The following is an 18,115-nucleotide window of genomic DNA, read 5'->3' on the forward strand; positions in this document are numbered from 1 at the left end:
AATGCAATTGTTCTGACATGACCCTTGTGTTACCCCCGGCTCTGTCCTCCTGCCTGTGTATACTGTAACAGGTTTGGCTCCAAGGCCCACCTTGACCGGCTCGAGGAGGCGACTAAGGAGATAGAGGGTTCTGGAACGTACCAGCTGAAGGACACAGAGCTGATCTATGGAGCCAAACACGCCTGGAGGAACGCTTCCCGCTGTGTAGGACGTATCCAGTGGTCCAAACTACAGGTCAGTAACAACACTGTGTAGGACGTATCCAGTGGTCCAAACTACAGGTCAGTAACAACACTGTGTAGGACGTATCCAGTGGTCCAAACTACAGGTCAGTAACAACACTGTGTAGGATGCATTCAGTGGTCCGAACTACAGGTCAGTAACAACACTGTGTAGGACGTATCCAGTGGTCCAAACTACAGGTCAGTAACAACACTGTGTAGGACGTATCCAGTGGTCCAAACTACAGGTCAATAACAACACTGTGTAGGATGCATCCAGTGGTCCAAACTACAGGTCAGTAACAACACTGTGTAGGACGTATCCAGTGGTCCAAACTACAGGTCAGTAACAACACTGTTTAGGACGTATCCAGTGGTCCAAATTACAGGTCAGTAACAACACTGTCCAAACTACAGGTCAGGTAGGACGTATCCAGTGGTCCAAACTACAGGTCAGTAACAACACTGTGTAGGACGTATCCAGTGGTCCAAATTACAGGTCAGTAACAACACTGTGTAGGATCCAGTGGTCCAAACTACAGGTCAGTAACAACACTGTGTAGGACGTATCCAGTGGTCCAAACTACAGGTCAGTAACAACACTGTGTAGGACGTATCCAGTGGTCCAAACTACAGGTCAGTAACAACACTGTGTAGGACGTATCCAGTGGTCCAAACTACAGGTCAGTAACAACACTGTGTAGGACGTATCCATTGGTCCAAACTACAGGTCAGTAACAACACTGTGTAGGACGTATCCAGTGGTCCAAACTACAGGTCAGTAACAACACTGTGTAGGACGTATCCAGTGGTCCAAACTACAGGTCAGTAACAACACTGTGAGCAGTATATACAGTAGGGAGAACAAGTATTTGATACACTGCCAATTTTGCAGGTTTTCCTACTTACAAAGCATGTAGAGGTCTGTAATTTTTTATCATAGGTACACTTCAACTGTGAGAGACGGAATCTAAAACAAAAATCCAGAAAATCACAGTGTCCTTAGTTGCCCTGGCTGTGTGTTTCGGGTCGTTGTCATGCTGGAAGACCCAGCCACGATGGTGTTCTTGGGGTTGTACTCATCCTTCTTCTTCCTCCAAACATGGCGAGTGGAGTTTAGACCAAAAAGCTCTATTTTTGTCTCATCAGACCACATGACCTTCTCCCATTCCTCCTCTGGATCATCCAGATGGTCATTGGCAAACTTCAGACGGGCCTGGACATGCGCTGGCTTGAGCAGGGGGACCTTGCGTGCGCTGCAGGATTTTAATCCTTGGCGGCGTAGTGTGTTACTAATGGTTTTCTTTGAGACTGTGGTCCCAGCTCTCTTCAGGTCATTGACCAGGTCCTGCCGTTTAGTTCTGGGCTGATCCCTCACCTTCTTCATGATCATTGATGCCCCACAAGGTGAGATCTTGCATGGAGCCCCAGACCGAGGGTGATTGACCGTCATCTTGAACTTCTTCTTCTTATTTTCTAATAATTGCGCCAACAGTTGTTGCCTTCTCACCAAGCTGCTTGCCTATTGTCCTGTAGCCCATCCCAGCCTTGTGCAGGTCTACAATTTTATCCCTGATGTCCTGACACAGCTCTCTGGTCCTGGGCATTGTGGAGAGGTTGGAGTCTGTTTGATTGAGTGTGTGGACAGGTGTCTTTTATACAGGTAACGAGTTCAAACAGATTCAGTTAATACAGGTAATGAGTGGAGAACAGGAGGGCTTCTTAAAAAAAACTAACAGGTCTGTGAGAGCCGGAATTCTTACTGGTTGGTAAGTGATCAAGTACTTATGTCATGCAATAAAATGCTAATTAATTACTTAAAATCATACAATGTGATTTTCCAGATTTTTGTTTTAGATTCCGTCTCTCACAGTTGAAGTGTACCTATGATAAAAAAACTTACAGACCTCTACATGCTTTGTAAGTAGGAAAACCTGCAAAATCCGCAGTGTATCAAATACTTGTTCTCCCCACTGTATATATACTGTATATTGATATACTTTCATTCCGTACTCTGACATTTGCTCAATCTGATATTTCTTCATTTCTTTATTATTTTTGATTTAGTTTAGATTGGTATGTATTGTTTTGCATTGTAAGGTATACTGCAGTTAGAGCTAGGGACATAAGCATTTCGCTACACCTGCGATAACATCTGCAAAATATGTGTACGAGACCAATACAATTCGATTAGATTTTGTCCAAACTACAGCTAAAATGCCACCAGTTATGAAGAAACATCTAAAATCCACTGGAATGGAGGTACACAACACCACCACCGCCTCTCGTCATGATCTGTGTGTGATGTCAATACATGTGACTAATTTGCACCTATCAGGTAAAGCACTGAATAGAAGGAAAGGTCAACTTTGAAAAATAAATCAATGCATTACAGAGGGATGTATTCCACCATTTTATTTCAATAACTTATTGGCTTTTATGTCTATATAAACCCTAACGGAGGCAGGGCAGAGATCCCAAAGGTTAGGAGAAAAACTATCAAATATAGGCTGAGGATGAAAGAAGTGATATCTAAGGTGAAACAAATCACACTGTAATGGAAAATAGAGTGATGCCACTTTCATTTATTTGCCTGACCATTTAGCGTTTAACAAGAAATGACAACATGCTTTTACTGAGGTCCTTGGATTCTTAAATATGTGTTGAATTTGAGTTGTTTCATGAGTGGTGACATGACCAAGAACTTCAGGATGAAAGATTGCACTCAATAAAACTGTGGTAGCGTTCAAAATATTTGAGTAACATTCCTTAAATACATGTTTTTTTGTAACAGGTATTCGATGCCAGGGACTGCACAACGGCTCACGGAATGTACAATTACATCTGCAACCACATCAAGTATGCCACTAATAAAGGAAACCTGAGGTGAGTTGGTAGTGCAAATTTAGACAAATAAAAAAGACCTAGCTTGCTAAAAGAAAGCCAACCTGTTTCTTTAAAAATTGCAGTTCATTTTCTCAAATCGTGTTTGTTCGTTTCCCTGTCTCTTTTCTCAGTGTTGTCTTTCTGTCTCTTTTCTGTCTCCTCTCCTCTCTATGTTCTGCTGGTCTGTCACTCACTTCCCTTTAGTTCAGTTTCTCCATCTGGATCTCTCTGTTTTCTATTTCCCTCCCTGCGTTTATTTTTCTGTCACCTTGAACCTCAGTTAATCTCTTCATCTCTCACTCTCCCTCTCCATCTCTTCCTCTCCACCTCTCCCTCTCCATCTCTCCCTCTCCATCTCTCCCTCTCCATCTCTTCCTCTCCACCTCTGCCTCTCCATCTCTCCCTCACTATCTCTCCCTTCTTCACTCTCCACCTCTACCTCTCCATATCTTCCTCTCCATCTCTTCTTCTCCACCTCTCCCTCTCCATCTCTCCCTCTCCATCTCTTCCTCTCCACCTCTCCCTCTCCATCTCTCCCTATCCATCTCTCCCTCTCCATCTCTCCCTCTCTCTCATTCTCTTCATCTCTCCCTCTTTCCCTCTCTCCCTCCATTTCTCCCTCTCTTCATCTCTCCCTCTCTCCATCTCTCCCTATTTCCATCTCTCCATCTTTCCCTCTCTCCCTCTTTCCATCTCTCCCTCTACATCTCTCCCTTTCTCTCCTTCTCTTCATCTCTTCCTCTCCATCTCTCTCCCCTCTCTTCATCTCTCCCCTTTCCATCTCTCCCTCTCCATCTCATCTCTCCCCCTTTCCATCTCTCCCTCTCTTCCCTCTCCATCTCTCCCTCTTTCCATCTCTCCCTCTTTCCTTATCTCCCTCCATTTCTCCCTCTCTTCATCTCTCCCTCTCTCCATCTCTCCCTCTTTCCATCTCTCCCTCTTTCCATCTCTCCCTCTTTCCCTCTCTCCCTCTCTTCATCTGTCCCTCTCTTCATCTCTCCCACTCTCCTCCCATCTTTCCATCTCCCCTCTTTCCATCTCTCCTCTCTTCATCTGTCCCTCTCTTCATCTCTCCCTCTCTCTCCTTCTCTTCATATGTCCCTCTTTCCATCTCTCCCTCTTTCCCTCTCTCCCTCTTTCCATCTCTCCCTCTCTTCATCTCTCCCACTCTCTCCCTCTTTCCATCTCTCCTCTTTCCATCTCTCCCTCTGTCTGTCTGTCTGTCTGTCTGTTTGTCTGTCTGTCTGTCTGTCTGTCTGTCTGTCTGTCTGTCTGTCTGTCTGTCTGTCTGTCTGTCTGTCTGTCTGTCTGTCTGTCTGTCTGTGTCTGTCTGTGTCTGTCTGTGTCTATCTGTGTCTGTCTGTCTGTCTGTCTGTCTGTCTGTCTGTCTGTCTGTCTGTCTGTCTGTCTGTCTGTCTGTCTGTCTGTGTCTCTTCAACTGCATCTCTCTAGTCTGCTAGACTTTTCTCACAGCGAGTCCTTTATCAGTCCAATACAGCTCTGCCTAATCAAACTACGTCTTTACTCACAAATGAATTAATGGCAAACTGTATCAGTCTGACTCATCCCTGCACTGAATTGAAGTCACCTCACCTCCACCTCACATTCCCAAAGACCGTCTGATAGTGCTTGATATCATAAATCAAAAACTATTCAGCCACTGTCAGCATGTAGCAGAAGCCTGATAGCAGATCAGTTTGTGATTTAGCCATGTACTCTGTCAGGTCAAATGAGTATGGAGTTGGCTAAATCACAACTTTGCTGATCTGCAGACTGCTTCTGATTCAGCCTCCAAAAATATTGTCTATTCCCTTAACATTTAGTGGGCTTGTATTGACCATGGAACTTATCATTACCAGCACCATTCTCTTACCAACTGAGCCACACATAACCACCAGTTTCTGGTCTGTAAACAGAGCGTAGTAGAGTGTCTGGTGCCCAGATGCTGTATCTAACTGCCCCAGATCATACCAGCTGCTCTCCTCTCACTGTTCCGCTGGGCGTCAGAGATTTACAGACAGATTAGTAGAATCAAAGGTTTTCCCTGTCATGGCTTTAGCATAGCCCAACAGGATGTGTTCAGTGGTTCAGCTGGGACGGACTAAAAGTAACCCAGCTTTAGCCCTGCCAGACTTTCCAGGCTCCCATATCCCACAGCCCCTGGGTTAAACTGTGCTAAACCTTTAGATACTATGTGAATAGACTTTCATTTGTTGCATTGCCATAGATACAGTCTTTGTACTACCGTCATTCAAATCTCTCGCTCTGAGTCTCGCTTGGCTAAATCACAACTCTTGCTCTCTCTGCAGCTCTTCTGCTTCAGCCTCCAAAAATATTGTCTATTCCCTTAACATTTAGTGGGCTTGCTATTGACCATGGAACTTATCATTACCAGCACCATTCTCTTACCAACTGAGCCACACATAACCTCCAGCTTTCTGGTCTGTAAACAGCTCTCTAGCTGACTCGTGCCCAGATGCTGCTATCTAACTCGCTCCCAGATCATACCAGCTGCTCTCCTCTCACTGTTCCGCTCGTCAGAGATTTACAGACTCTTAGCTAGAATCAACGGTTTTCCTCTCTCATGGCTTTAGCTCTAGCTCTCAGGATGGGTTCAGCTGGTTCTTGCTCTCTCGCTAAAAGTAACCCTTGCTTTAGCCCTCGCTTTCCAGGCTCCTTATCCCACAGCTCCCTTTCTGTGCTAAACCTTTAGATACTATGCTGAATAGCTTCTCGCTTCTGTTGCTTCGCTCAGTCGATACAGTCTTTGCTCTCTCGCTCTTCGCTCTCTCGCTCTCTCGCTCTCGCTCTCTCGCTCTCTCTTGCTCTCTCGCTCTCTCTTGCTCTCTCGCTCTCTCTCTCGCTCTCTCGCTCTCTCTCGCTCTTGCTTTCTCGCTCTCGCTTTCTCGCTCTCTCTCGCTCTCTCTCGCTCTCTCGCTCTCGCTCTCTCGCTGTCTCTCTCGCTCTCTCTCTCTCGCTCTCTCGCTCTCTCTTGCTCTCTCTCTCTCGCTCTCTCTCTCTCTCTCTCGCTCTCTTGCTCTCTCTCGCTCTCTCTCACTCTCTCTCGCTCTCTCTCTCGCTCTCTCTCTCGCTCAGTCCACAGCACCTTATTCCAAAATCAAGCGACTCTGTTTGTGGCGTGTGTGCAGAAAAGGCTTCTTCCCCATCACTCTCCCATACAGCTTCTCCTTGTGCAAAGTGCGCTGAATTGTTGAACGATGCACAGTGACACCATCTGCAGCAAGTTGATGTTGTAGGTCTTTGGAGGTGGTCTGTGGGCTGTTTTTGACCGTTCTCACCATCCTTCACCTTTGCTTCGCCGATATTTTACTTGGCCTGCCACTTCTGGCCTTAACAAGAACTGTGCCTGTGGTCTTCCATTTCCTCACTATGTTCCTCACTGTGGACACTGACAGCTTAAATCTCAGCGATAGCTTTTTGTAGCCTTCCTCTAAACCATAATGTTGAACAATCTTTGTTTTCAGGTCATTTGAGAGTTGCTTTGAGGCCCCCATGTTGCCACTCTTCAGAGGAGAGTCAAAGAGAACAACAACTTGCAATTGGCCACCTTAAATACCTTTTCTCTTGATTGGATGCACTTGTCTATGAAGTTCAAGGCTTAATGAGCTCACCAAACCAATTGTGCGTTACAATTAATCAGTGCTTAGTAGTTACAGGTATTCAAATCAACAGAATGACAAGGGTGCCCACATTTTTGCATAGCCTATTTTTCACATGTGATTTCATTTCATACAACGTAATATTGCTACACTAAAAATCTTTGTCTGGACAATACCCCAGTACTCAGCTTTTATTAGAAAATGAATGGCATGCCACTGTGATCATTTTCTGTGACGACAGAGTAAATTATTATGCAGCCTCAGAGGGGTGCCCAAACGTTTTCATACGACTGTAGCTGTCGGCTATATTAGCCACGACTTACCATTCTTTGTGCAGCTTCAAATGTCAAACAAAGTTGGAAATTGTTGCGCCTCCATCTGTAATTTTCTTCCTGCATGCTTTGTAAGTTGCAATTCGTTTTGTGTTGATACAGCTTCGTCTTTATATCCGAAAATAGTAATTTGTGGTGTCATCTTTCCAAGGGCTCCATCTGAATTCACCGCCGATGTTCCTCTACACAGCCACGCACAACTTTTTCTCAGCTGGCACAATTTGTTTGGCTGCTGTCTGATTCAAACTGTAATCGGTTAAATGAAGAGTTGTTGTGCTGCACACTTTTTTAATAGCATCATTCTTTATATTTGGACTTGGGGAGGATATCAAGTCAGGTCGAGTCATAGGGCTCAAGGCAAAGTCACGTCACGAGTCATTGGTGTTAAAGTCAATGTCGAGTTGCAAGTCATCGTATTTGTGACTCGAATCCACACCTCTGCTTTATGTACAGTGCCTTGCAAAAGTATTCGGCCCCCTTGAACTTTGCGACCTTTTGCCACATTTCAGGCTTCAAACATAAAGATATAAAACTGTATTTTTTTGTGAAGAATCAACAACAAGTGAGACACAATCATGAAGTGGAATGACATTTATTGGATATTTCAAACTTTTTTAATAACAAATCAAAAACTGAAAAATTGGGCGTGCAAAATTATTCAGCCCCTTTACTTTTTGCAGCAAACTCTCTCCAGAAGTTCAGTGAGAATCTCTGAATGATCCAATGTTGACCTAAATGACTAATGATGATAAATACAATCCACCTGTGCATAATCAAGTCTCCGTATAAATGCACCTGCACTGTGATAGTCTCAGAAATCCAAATATCTTCTGTGCGTGCCCTTTAACGTGAGCTTCATGAAGAACAAGATGACTTGGCATCCAGGAAATGACAAGAATTTTTGAGGCTCTGTTTTCAAAAAGATTTCTCCTTAAACATCCCAAGGCACTGTGCAAGCGATAATATTGAAATGGAAGGAGTATCAGACCACTGCAAATCTACCAAGACCTGGCCGTCCCTCTAAACTTTCAGCTCATACAAGGAGAAGACTGATCAGAGATGCAGTCAAGAGGCCCACGATCACTCTGGATGAACTGCAGAGATCTACAGATGAGGTGGGAGACTCTGTCCATAGGACAACAATCATTTACATTACATTTACATTACATTTACATTTAAGTCATTTAGCAGACGCTCTTATCCAGAGCGACTTACAAATTGGTGAATTCACCTTCTGACATCCAGTGGAACAGCCACTTTACAATAGTGCATCTAAATCATTTAAGGGGGGTGAGAAGGATTATTTATCCTATCCTAGGTATTCCTTGAAGAGGTGGGGTTTCAGGTGTCTCCGGAAGGTGGTGATTGACTCCGCTGTCCTGGCGTTGAGGTGAGTTTGTTCCACCATTGGGGGCCAGAGCAGCGAACAGTTTTGACTGGGCTGGAGCGGGAACTGTACTTCCTCAGTGGTAGGGAGGCGAGCAGGCCAGGGTGGATGAACACTGCCCTTGTTTGGGTGTAGGGCCTGATCAGAGTCTGGAGGTACTGGTATGTGGCTGGGAGTCTGGAGGTCATTGAAAACATCAGAAGCTCTTCAAAGCACCATGGTTTTATTTATTTGGTTATCTGGAAGCCAGTGGAAAGGAGCGGGGTGACGTGCTTGGGAATGCTGAACACCAGACGGGCTGCGGCGTTCTGGATGAGTTGTAAATTTAATGGCACAGGCAGGGAGCCCAGCCAACAGCATATTTGCAGTAAAGATCTGGGAGATGACAAGTGCCTGGATTAGGACCTGTGCCGCTTCCTGTGTGAGCAGGGTCGTATTATGTTGTAGAGCATGAACCTACAGGAACGGGCCACCGCCTTGATGTTAGTTGAGAACGACAGGGTGTTGTCCAGGATCACGAGGTTCTTAGCGCAATCCCGGATCCGGACACAATGGAGTTGTCAACCGTGATGGCGAGATAACAAAGTCCTTCCCCGGGAAATTGGAGCTCCGTCTTGTCGAGGTTCAGCTTGAGGTGGTGATCCGTCATCCACACTGATATGTCTGCCAGACATGCAGAGATGAATCTCTGAACCTGGTCATCAGAAGGGGAAAGGAAAGATTAATGATGATCTGCATAGCAATGATAGGAGAGACCATGTGAGGTTATGACAGAGCCAAGGTGTATGCAGAAGTGACTCCGTGTATAAATGCACCTGCAGAGCCCTGGGGGACCCCAGTGGTCAGAGCGTGGCGTTAGACAGATTCTCGCCACGCCACCTGGTAGGAGCGACCTGTCAGGTAAGGAACAATCCAGGCGTGGGCGCGCCGGAGATGCCCAACTCGGAGAGGGTGGAGAGGAGGATCTGATGGTTCACAGTATCGAACATCCGATAGGTCTAGAAGGATGAGAGCAGAGGAGAGAGAGTTAATTTAGAAATGGAAGCGCCTCCGTGATACAGAGAAGAGCAAATCTCCAGTTGAATGACTAGTCTTGAAACCTGACTGATTCGGATCAAGAAGGTCATTCTGAGAGAGATGCAGGAGAGCTGGCCAAGGATGGCACGTTCAAGAGTTTTGGAGAGAAAAGAAAGAAGGGATACTGGTCTGTAGTTGTTGACATCGGAGGGATCGAGTGTAGGTTTTTTCAGAAGGGGTGCAACTCTCGCGACTCTCAGTCGTATATTGCACAAAACTGGCCTTTATGGAAGAGTGGCAAGAAGAAAGCCATTTCTTAAAGATATCCATAAAAAGTGTTGTTTAAAGTTTGCCACAAGCCATCTGGGAGACACACCAAACATGTGGAAGAAGGTGCTCTGGTCAGATAAAACCAAAATTGAACTTTTTGGCAACAATGCAAAACGTTATGTTTGGCGTAAAAGCAACACAGCTCATCACACTGAACATACCATCTCCACTGTCAAACATGGTGGTGGCAGCATCATGGTTTGGGCCTGCTTTTCTTCAGCAGGGACAGGGAAGATGGTTAAAATTGATGGGAAGATGGATGGAGCCAAATACAGGACCATTCTGGAAGAAAACCTGATGGAGTCTGCAAAAGACCTGAGACTGGGACGGAGATTTGTCTTCCAACAAGACAATGATCCAAAACATAAAGCAAAATCTACAATGGAATGGTTCAAAAATAAACATATCCAGGTGTTAGAATGGCCAAGTCAAAGTCCAGACCTGAATCCAATCGAGAATCTGTGGAAAGAACTGAAAACTGCTGTTCACAAATGCTCTCCATCCAACCTCACTGAGCTCGAGCTGTTTTGCAAGGAGGAATGGGAAAAAAATGTCAGTCTCTCGATGTGCAAAACTGATAGAGACATACCCCAATCGACTTACAGCTGTAATCGCAGCAAAAGGTGGCGCTACAAAGTATTAATTTAAGGGGGCTGAATAATTTTGCATGCCCAATTTTTCAGTTTTTGATTTGTTAAAAAAGTTTGAAATATCCAATAAATGTCGTTCCACTTCATGATTGTGTCCCACTTGTTGTTGATTCTTCACAAAAAAATACAGTTTTATATCTTTATGTTTGAAGCCTGAAATGTGAAATGAATACTTTCGCAAGGCACTGTAACCCAAGGAGCCTGAACATAGAATTAAGGGAAGAAATTAAATCTACTTTCACACTGGTCATTTCAATTCTTTTCAGATCTGCCATTACCATATTTCCCCAGAGGACAGATGGCAAGCACGACTTCCGGGTGTGGAACACACAGCTGATTCGCTATGCCGGTTACAAGCAACCCGACGGTCAGATTCTGGGAGACCCAGCCAACGTGGAGTTCACTGAGGTACAGTTAAATGACATTGTGGTCACTGTTATTCAAAGTGAATTATAGTTCGTAAGAGCATGGCATATGTATTCCTCATGGGATATAAAACCACAAACTATGTCTTGTCAACTATGTCTTGCCAGCTCTTGAAGCTGTCTATGTCTTGTCAGCTTCAACCCACTGAACCACTTACAGTATGAATCAATCAATCAAATGTGTTTATAAATCCCTTTTTACATCAGCAGATGTCACAAAGTGCTATACAGAAAACCAGCCTGAACCCCCAAACAGTAAGCAATGCAAATGTAGAAGCACAGTGGCTAGGAAAGACTCACTAGAAAGGCAGGAACCTAGGAAGAAACCTAGAGAGGAACCAGGCTCTGAGGAGTAGCCTGTCCTCTTCTGGCTGTGCTGGGTGGGGATTATAAGAGTACATGACCATTTAAGACCAGATTGTTCTTCAAGATGTTCAAACTTTCATAGAGTCAAAAACAGCTCGTCCGAGAAAAGGTAGCATGTCCGGTGAACAGGTCAGGGTCATCAGGTAAGACCGGAGAATTACATCAGATATAACAGACTGACCCTAGCCCCCCAGCACGTAGACTATTGCAGCATAGAGACTTGAGACTGAGACAGCTGGGTCGACGATGCCCCTGGACCAGGCCAACTTGGCAGGATATATCTCTACCCACTTTGCTAAAGCACAGCCCCTACACCACTGGGGGGATATCAACAGACCACTAACTTACTACCCTGAGACAAGGCTGAGTACAGCCTACGAAGATCTCCTCCACCTCACAAGCCTGAGGGGGCACAAAACTGGACAGGTAGAGCACGTGTGTTATTCAACCCACTCAAGTGATGCACCCCTCCTAGGGACGGCATGGAATTGCACCAGTAATCCAGTGACTCAGCCCCCGTAATAAGGGGTTGACTACACACCCCTGGACCAGACTGCACTCAACCGTAGGACCTACTGAAGAGATGAGTATTCAGTAATGACTTAAAGTCGAGACCGAGTCTACGTCTCTCACATGGATAGGCAGACCATTCCATAAAAATGGAGCTCTATAAGAGAAATCCCTGCCTCCAGCTGGAGGCCTGCATCTTGTGACCGAAGTGTACGTGCAGGTATGTACGGCAGGACCAAATCGGAGAGATAGGTAGGAGCAAGCCCATGTAATGCTTTGTAAGTTATCAGTAAAACCTGTCGGTTAGCAGAAATCAACCATAGCCTTAACAGGAAGCCAATGTAGAAAGGCTACCACTGGAGTAATATGATCAAATTGGTTGGTTCTAGTCAGGATTCTAGCAGCTGTGTTTAGCACTAACCAAAGTTTATTTGGTGCTTTATCCGGGTAGCCAGAGAGTAGAGCATTGCAGTAGTCTAATCTAGAAGTGACAAAAGCATGGATTCGTTTTTCTGCATCAAATTGGACAAAAAGGTTCTGATTTTTGCCATGTTACGAAGATAACATCAATATTATTGATATGTTCGTCAAAAGAGAGATCAGGGTCCAGAGTAACGGTCCTTCACAGTTTTATTTGAGACGACAAACCTCAAGATTAATTGTCGGATCCAACAGAAGATCTCTTTGTTTCTTGGGACCTAGAACTAGCATCTTTGTTTTGTCCGAGTTTAAAAGTAAACATTTGCCGCCATCCACTTCCTTATGTCTGAAACACAGGCTTCCAGGCCTGTCAATTTTGTGGCTTCACCATGTTTCATCGAATTGTACAGCTGTGTGTCATCCGCATAGCAGTGAAAGTTGACATTGTGTTTCCAAATTACTTCACCAAGAGGTAGGATATATAGTGAAAACAATAGTGGTCCTAAAACGGAACCTTGAGGAACGACAAAACTTACAATTGATTTGTCAGAGGACAAACCATCCAGAGAGACAAATTGATATCTTTCCGACAGATAAGATCTAAACCAGGCAAGAACTTGTCTGTGTGGACCAATTAGGGTTTTTAATCTCACCAAACAATGTGGTAATTGGTGGTGTCAAAAGCAGCACTAAGCTCTAGGAGAACAGGGACAGATGCAGAGCCTTGGTCTGACACCAATATGAGGGAATTTACCACCTTCACGAGGGCAGTCTCAGTGCTATGATCAGGTCTAAAACCAGACTGAAGTGTTTCATATACATTATTTGCGCAACAGCTTTTTCTAAACATTTTGAGAGGAATGGGAGATTCGATATAGGCCAATACTTTTTTACATTTTACAGGTCAAGGTTTGTTACTGCCATTTTTATTACTGCCATCTGGTGGATAGGAAGCCATTTATTATGGTCAACATAGGAGGACCAAGCACACGAAGTAGCTCTTTCAGTTGTTTAGTTGGAATGGGGTCCAGTGTGCAGCTTGAAGGTTGAGAGGCCATGACTATTTTCTTGAATGTGTCAAGAGGTACAGGATTAAAAAACTTGAGTGTCTCCATTGATCCTAGGTCCTGGCAGACTCAGGATAACTGAGCTTTGGAGAAATATGCAGATACAAAGAGGAGTCCGTAATTTGCTTTCTAATGATCATGATCTTTTCATCGAAGACACTCATGAATTTATCACTGCTAAAGTGAAAGCTATCCTCTCTTGTTGAATGCTGCTTTTTATTTAGCTTTGTGACAGTATCAAAAATACATTTAGAATTGTTCTTATTCTCCTCAATTAGGTTGGAGAAATAGGATGACATGGCTCTCCGATATTACATGGAACTGTCTTTCCAAGCTAGTTGGAAGACTTCCAGTTTGGTGGAGCACCATTTCCATTCCAATGTTCTGGAAGCTTGCTTCAGGGTTCGGATATTTTCTATATACCAGGGAGCGCATTTCTTGTGAAAAATGTTTTTTGGTTTTATGGGTGCGACTGCATCTATGGTATTACGCAAGGTTGAATATAGATCCTTAGGTGGTTAACCGATTTTTGTACTCTGACGTCTTTGGGTAGGTGGAGGGAGTTGTTAAGACTTCTATGAATGGTGGGTGGAGGAGTCAAGAGCAGAGAGCAGGTCATTCCGTATGTGGATCTTTTATTCCAATGACCGTGGAAAAACGGACTTGCAAAACACAAGGGCGCATGAAACAACCCGTCCAAATAAACAGGACTAAAGCTGTCCAGACAAATAGAGATCACACTAATCAACCAACACCAATAAAGAGAGAACAAACCTGTACAATACCCGGCGGGCCTAGTGCCCTTAAATAGCCTACAAACAAAACTAAACTCAAAACAGGTGTAACCAATTAGACCCAACTAACAGAAATAAAAGGAAAGGGAATCGATGGCAGCTATTAGGCTGGCGACGACGACCGCCGAGTGCCGCCCAAACAGGAAGAGGCACCATCTTCAACGGGATTCGTGACAGGAGTCTGGAAGGGCATCTAGGAATCTTTGGGTTGTCCGAGAATTTATAGCACGGCTTTTGATGATCCTTGGTTGGGGTTTGAGCAGATTATTTGGTGCGATTGCAAATATAATAAGATAGTGGTCTTATAGTCCAGGGTTATGAGGAAAAATATTTAGATCCACAATATTTATTCCATGGGACAAAACTAGATCCAGGGTATGGACTAAACTAGATCCAGTGTATGGACTAAACTAGATCCAGGGTATGGACAAAACTAGATCCGGGGTATGGACTAAACTAGATCCAGTGTATGGACTAAACTAGATCCAGGGTATGGACTAAACTAGATCCAGGGTATGGACAAAACTAGATCCAGGGTATGGACAAAACTAGATCCAGGGTATGGACTAAACTAGATCCAGTGTATGGACTAAACTAGATCCAGGGTATGGACTAAACTAGATCCAGGGTATGGACAAAACTAGATCCAGGGTATGGACAAAACTAGATCCAGGGTATGGACTAAACTAGATCCAGGGTATGGACTAAACTAGATCCAGGGTATGGACTAAACTAGATCCAGGGTATGGACTAAACTAGATCCAGGGTATGACTGTGGCAATGAGTAGGTCCGGAGACATGTTGGACAAAACCCACTGAGTCGATGATGGCTAGGAAATGCTTTTGGAGTGGGACTGTGGACTTTTCCATGTCAATATTAAACTCACCAAAAATGTGAATATTATCTGCCTTGACTACAAGGTCCGTTAGGAATCCCGGGAACTCAGTGAGGAATGCTGTATACGGCCCAGGAGGCCTGTAAACAGTAGCTATAAAATGTGATTGAGTAGGCTGCATAGATTTCATGACTAAAAACACAGACATTTTTGTTTTTGTAAATTGAAATTGGCTGTTATAAATGTTAGCAACACCTTTGCGGGATGCGCAGGGTTATGGTCACTAGTGTAATCAGGATAGAAGCCTCATTTAACACAGTAAATTCATCAGGCTTGAGCCATGGTTCAGTCAGGCAAATCACATCATGATTATGATCAGTGATTAGTTAATTGACTATTACTGCCTTGGAAGTGAGGGTTCTAACATTAAGTAGCCCTATTGTGAGATGTGAGATATCCCAATCTCTTTCAATAATGACAGGAATGGAGGAGGTCTTTATTCCAGTGAGATTGTTAAAATGAACAACGCCATGTTTTGGTTTGCTCAACCTAGATCAAGGCACAGACACGTTCTCAATGGGGATAGCTGAGCTGACTACACTGACTATGCTAGTGGCAGACTCCACTACGGGACGCGGACCCCACTTCACCATTGTCTTAGTCCGCTTTATTGTCCGCCTCCGTGGCTTTCTAACCATGGCCACCCCTCTCAATGACCCCACTGGACAGAGGGGCAGCTCTGGACAGAGGGGTGGAAGCTCTGGACAGAGGGGCGGAAGCTCTGGACAGAGGGGCAGCTGCTCGGGACAGAGGGACAGCTGCTCGGGACAGAGGGGCAGCTGCTCGGGACAGAGGGGCTCTGGCGCCTCTGGGCAGAGGGGCTCTGGCGCCTCTGGGCAGAGGGGCTCTTCAGACTCCGGCAGCAGCGCCGGACAGGCGGGAGACTCCGGCAGCAGCGCCGGACAGGCGGGAGACTCCGGCAGCAGCGCCGGACAGGCGGGAGACTCCGGCAGCAGCGCCGGACAGGCGGGAGACTCCGGCAGCAGCGCCGGACAGGCGGGAGCACCTGTATGGATGAGCCGGAGAGACAGCCTGGTGCGGGGGGCTGCCACCTGAGGGTTGGTGCGTGAAGGTGGTAACGGATAGACCGGAAAGTGCAGGCGCACTGGAGCTCTTGAGCACCGAGCCTGCCCCAACCCTAACTGGTTGCATGCTCCCGGTCGCTCTGCCAGTGCGGCGAGGTGGAATAGCCCGCACTGGGCTATGCAGGCGAACCGGGGACACCATGCGCATGGCTGGTGCCATGTAAGCTGGCCCAAGGAGACGCACTGGAAACCAGATGCGTAGAGCTGGCTTCATGGCACTTGGCTCAATGCCCACTCTAGCCCGGCCGATACGCGGAGCTGGAATGTATCGCGCCGGGCTATGCACCCGCACTGGGGACACCGTGCGCTTCACAGCATAACACGGTGCCTGCCCGGTCTCTCTCGCCCCCCGGTAACCACAGGAAGTTGACGCAGGTCTCCTACCTGGCTTCGCCATACTTCCTGTGAGCCCCCCCCAATAAATTTTTGGGGCTGACTCTCGGGCTTCCATCCACATCGCCGTGCTGCCTCCTCATACCAGCGCCTCTCCGCCTTTTCCGCCTCCAGCTCTCCTTTGGGGCGGCGATATTCTCCTGGCTGTACCCAGGGTACTTTACCGTCCAACTCATCCTCCCATGTCCAGTCTTCCAAATAATGCAGCCTCTCCCACTGCTGCTGCTGCTGCTGTCATCGCTGTCCTTTACCACGTCGCTTGGTCCTTGGTGGGTGATTCTGTCAGGGTTTTCCTGTGGTGAAGTAGAGGAGGACCAAAATGCAGCGTGGTTAGTTAGATACATCTTTAATTAAGATGAAACACGAACAATACAAAACAACAAACGTGGAAAACCGAAACAGCCCTATCTGGTGCAACAAACACAGAGACAGGAACAATCACCCACAAACACACAGTGAAACCCAAGCTATCTAAGTATGATTCTCAATCAGAGACAACTAATGACACCTGCCTCTGATTGAGAACCATACTAGGCCGAAACATAGAAATACCCCAAAACATAGAAAAACAAACATAGACTGCCCACCCAACTCACGCCCTGACCATACTAAATAAATACAAAACAAAGGAAATAAAGGTCAGAACGTGACACCAGTAGAGCCATGTCCAGATAAAGCTTCCAGGGTGACAAAGCTGATTGAAAAAAGTAGAGTGAGGAAACAACAAACAAATTCGTTGGTCAATGTATTAAAATAAAAAAATGAAAGGTTTGGCAGATAGCCAAGTAGCGACAAACAGCACAACAAACAACACAACAAACATCACAACAAATGGCAACAAACAGCACAACAAACAGCAAAACAAACAGCACAACAAACATAACAACAAACAGCACAACAAACAGCACAACAAACAGCACAACAAACAGCACAACAAATATAACAACAAACAGCACAACAAACAGCACAACAAACAGCATAACACACAGCAACCATAAAACAGCAACAACAAAACAGCACAACAAAACTGCACAACAAATAGCAAAACAACAGCACAACAAACAACACTACAAAAAGCACAACAAACAGCAATAAACAGCACAACAGCATGGAGACAAGTCCGGAAGTCGATAACAAAACCTGAAAGTGTTCAATGTCTTTATATAGCATGCCTCTGAGCAAGACTAAAACTCTGACAAAACAGATTATGGAGTGGAAACCACTAAACAGGATTTATGAGTCTAGTTGAGTGAATCCATGTTAAAATGTAATGAAATGTGTTGGCTTGGGTCTGTAGATCTGTATCCAGCAGGGCTGGAAGCCTCCCAAGGGCCGTTTCGACGTGCTGCCTCTCCTGCTGCAGTCCAACGGAAACGACCCAGAGCTGTTTGAGATACCTCAAGATCTCATTCTAGAGGTGCAGATCACACACCCCAAGTGAGTGAGACAACACACACATGCACCCCCCCACCCCACATGCACACACACACAAAACACACACCCCAAGTGAGTGAGACAACACACACACATGCACCCCCCCCCCAAGTGAGTGAGACAACACACACTAACAGAGGCTGGGTTGGGGTGTGTTCCAATTGCCACACTAGCAAACCACTTAGACTGAAGCAATGTACGAGCCATGTTTTCGCACAGACACAATCACACCCCACACTTTAGGCACAGAGGGAGTTTCATCCCGGGCACATGACATCCTCT

At 45.5% G+C, this 18,115-nt stretch overlaps 1 protein-coding gene across 1 annotated transcript in view; it reads left to right on the forward strand.

The window, feature by feature from the left end:
- The window catches only part of LOC135513795 (nitric oxide synthase 1-like), a 92,712-nt gene that overhangs the window by 31,884 nt on the left and 42,713 nt on the right, over positions 1 to 18,115 (forward strand). The window contains exons 5-8 of the mRNA XM_064936729.1: positions 72 to 234; positions 3,016 to 3,107; positions 10,710 to 10,851; positions 17,697 to 17,836. Of these exons, the coding sequence (XP_064792801.1) occupies positions 72 to 234; positions 3,016 to 3,107; positions 10,710 to 10,851; positions 17,697 to 17,836 (537 nt within the window). The remainder of the gene's footprint in view (positions 1 to 71; positions 235 to 3,015; positions 3,108 to 10,709; positions 10,852 to 17,696; positions 17,837 to 18,115) is intronic.

The sequence above is a fragment of the Oncorhynchus masou genome, chromosome 25 (genome assembly GCF_036934945.1).
Source record: "Oncorhynchus masou masou isolate Uvic2021 chromosome 25, UVic_Omas_1.1, whole genome shotgun sequence".
In the NCBI taxonomy this organism is placed as follows: Eukaryota; Metazoa; Chordata; class Actinopteri; order Salmoniformes; family Salmonidae; genus Oncorhynchus; species Oncorhynchus masou.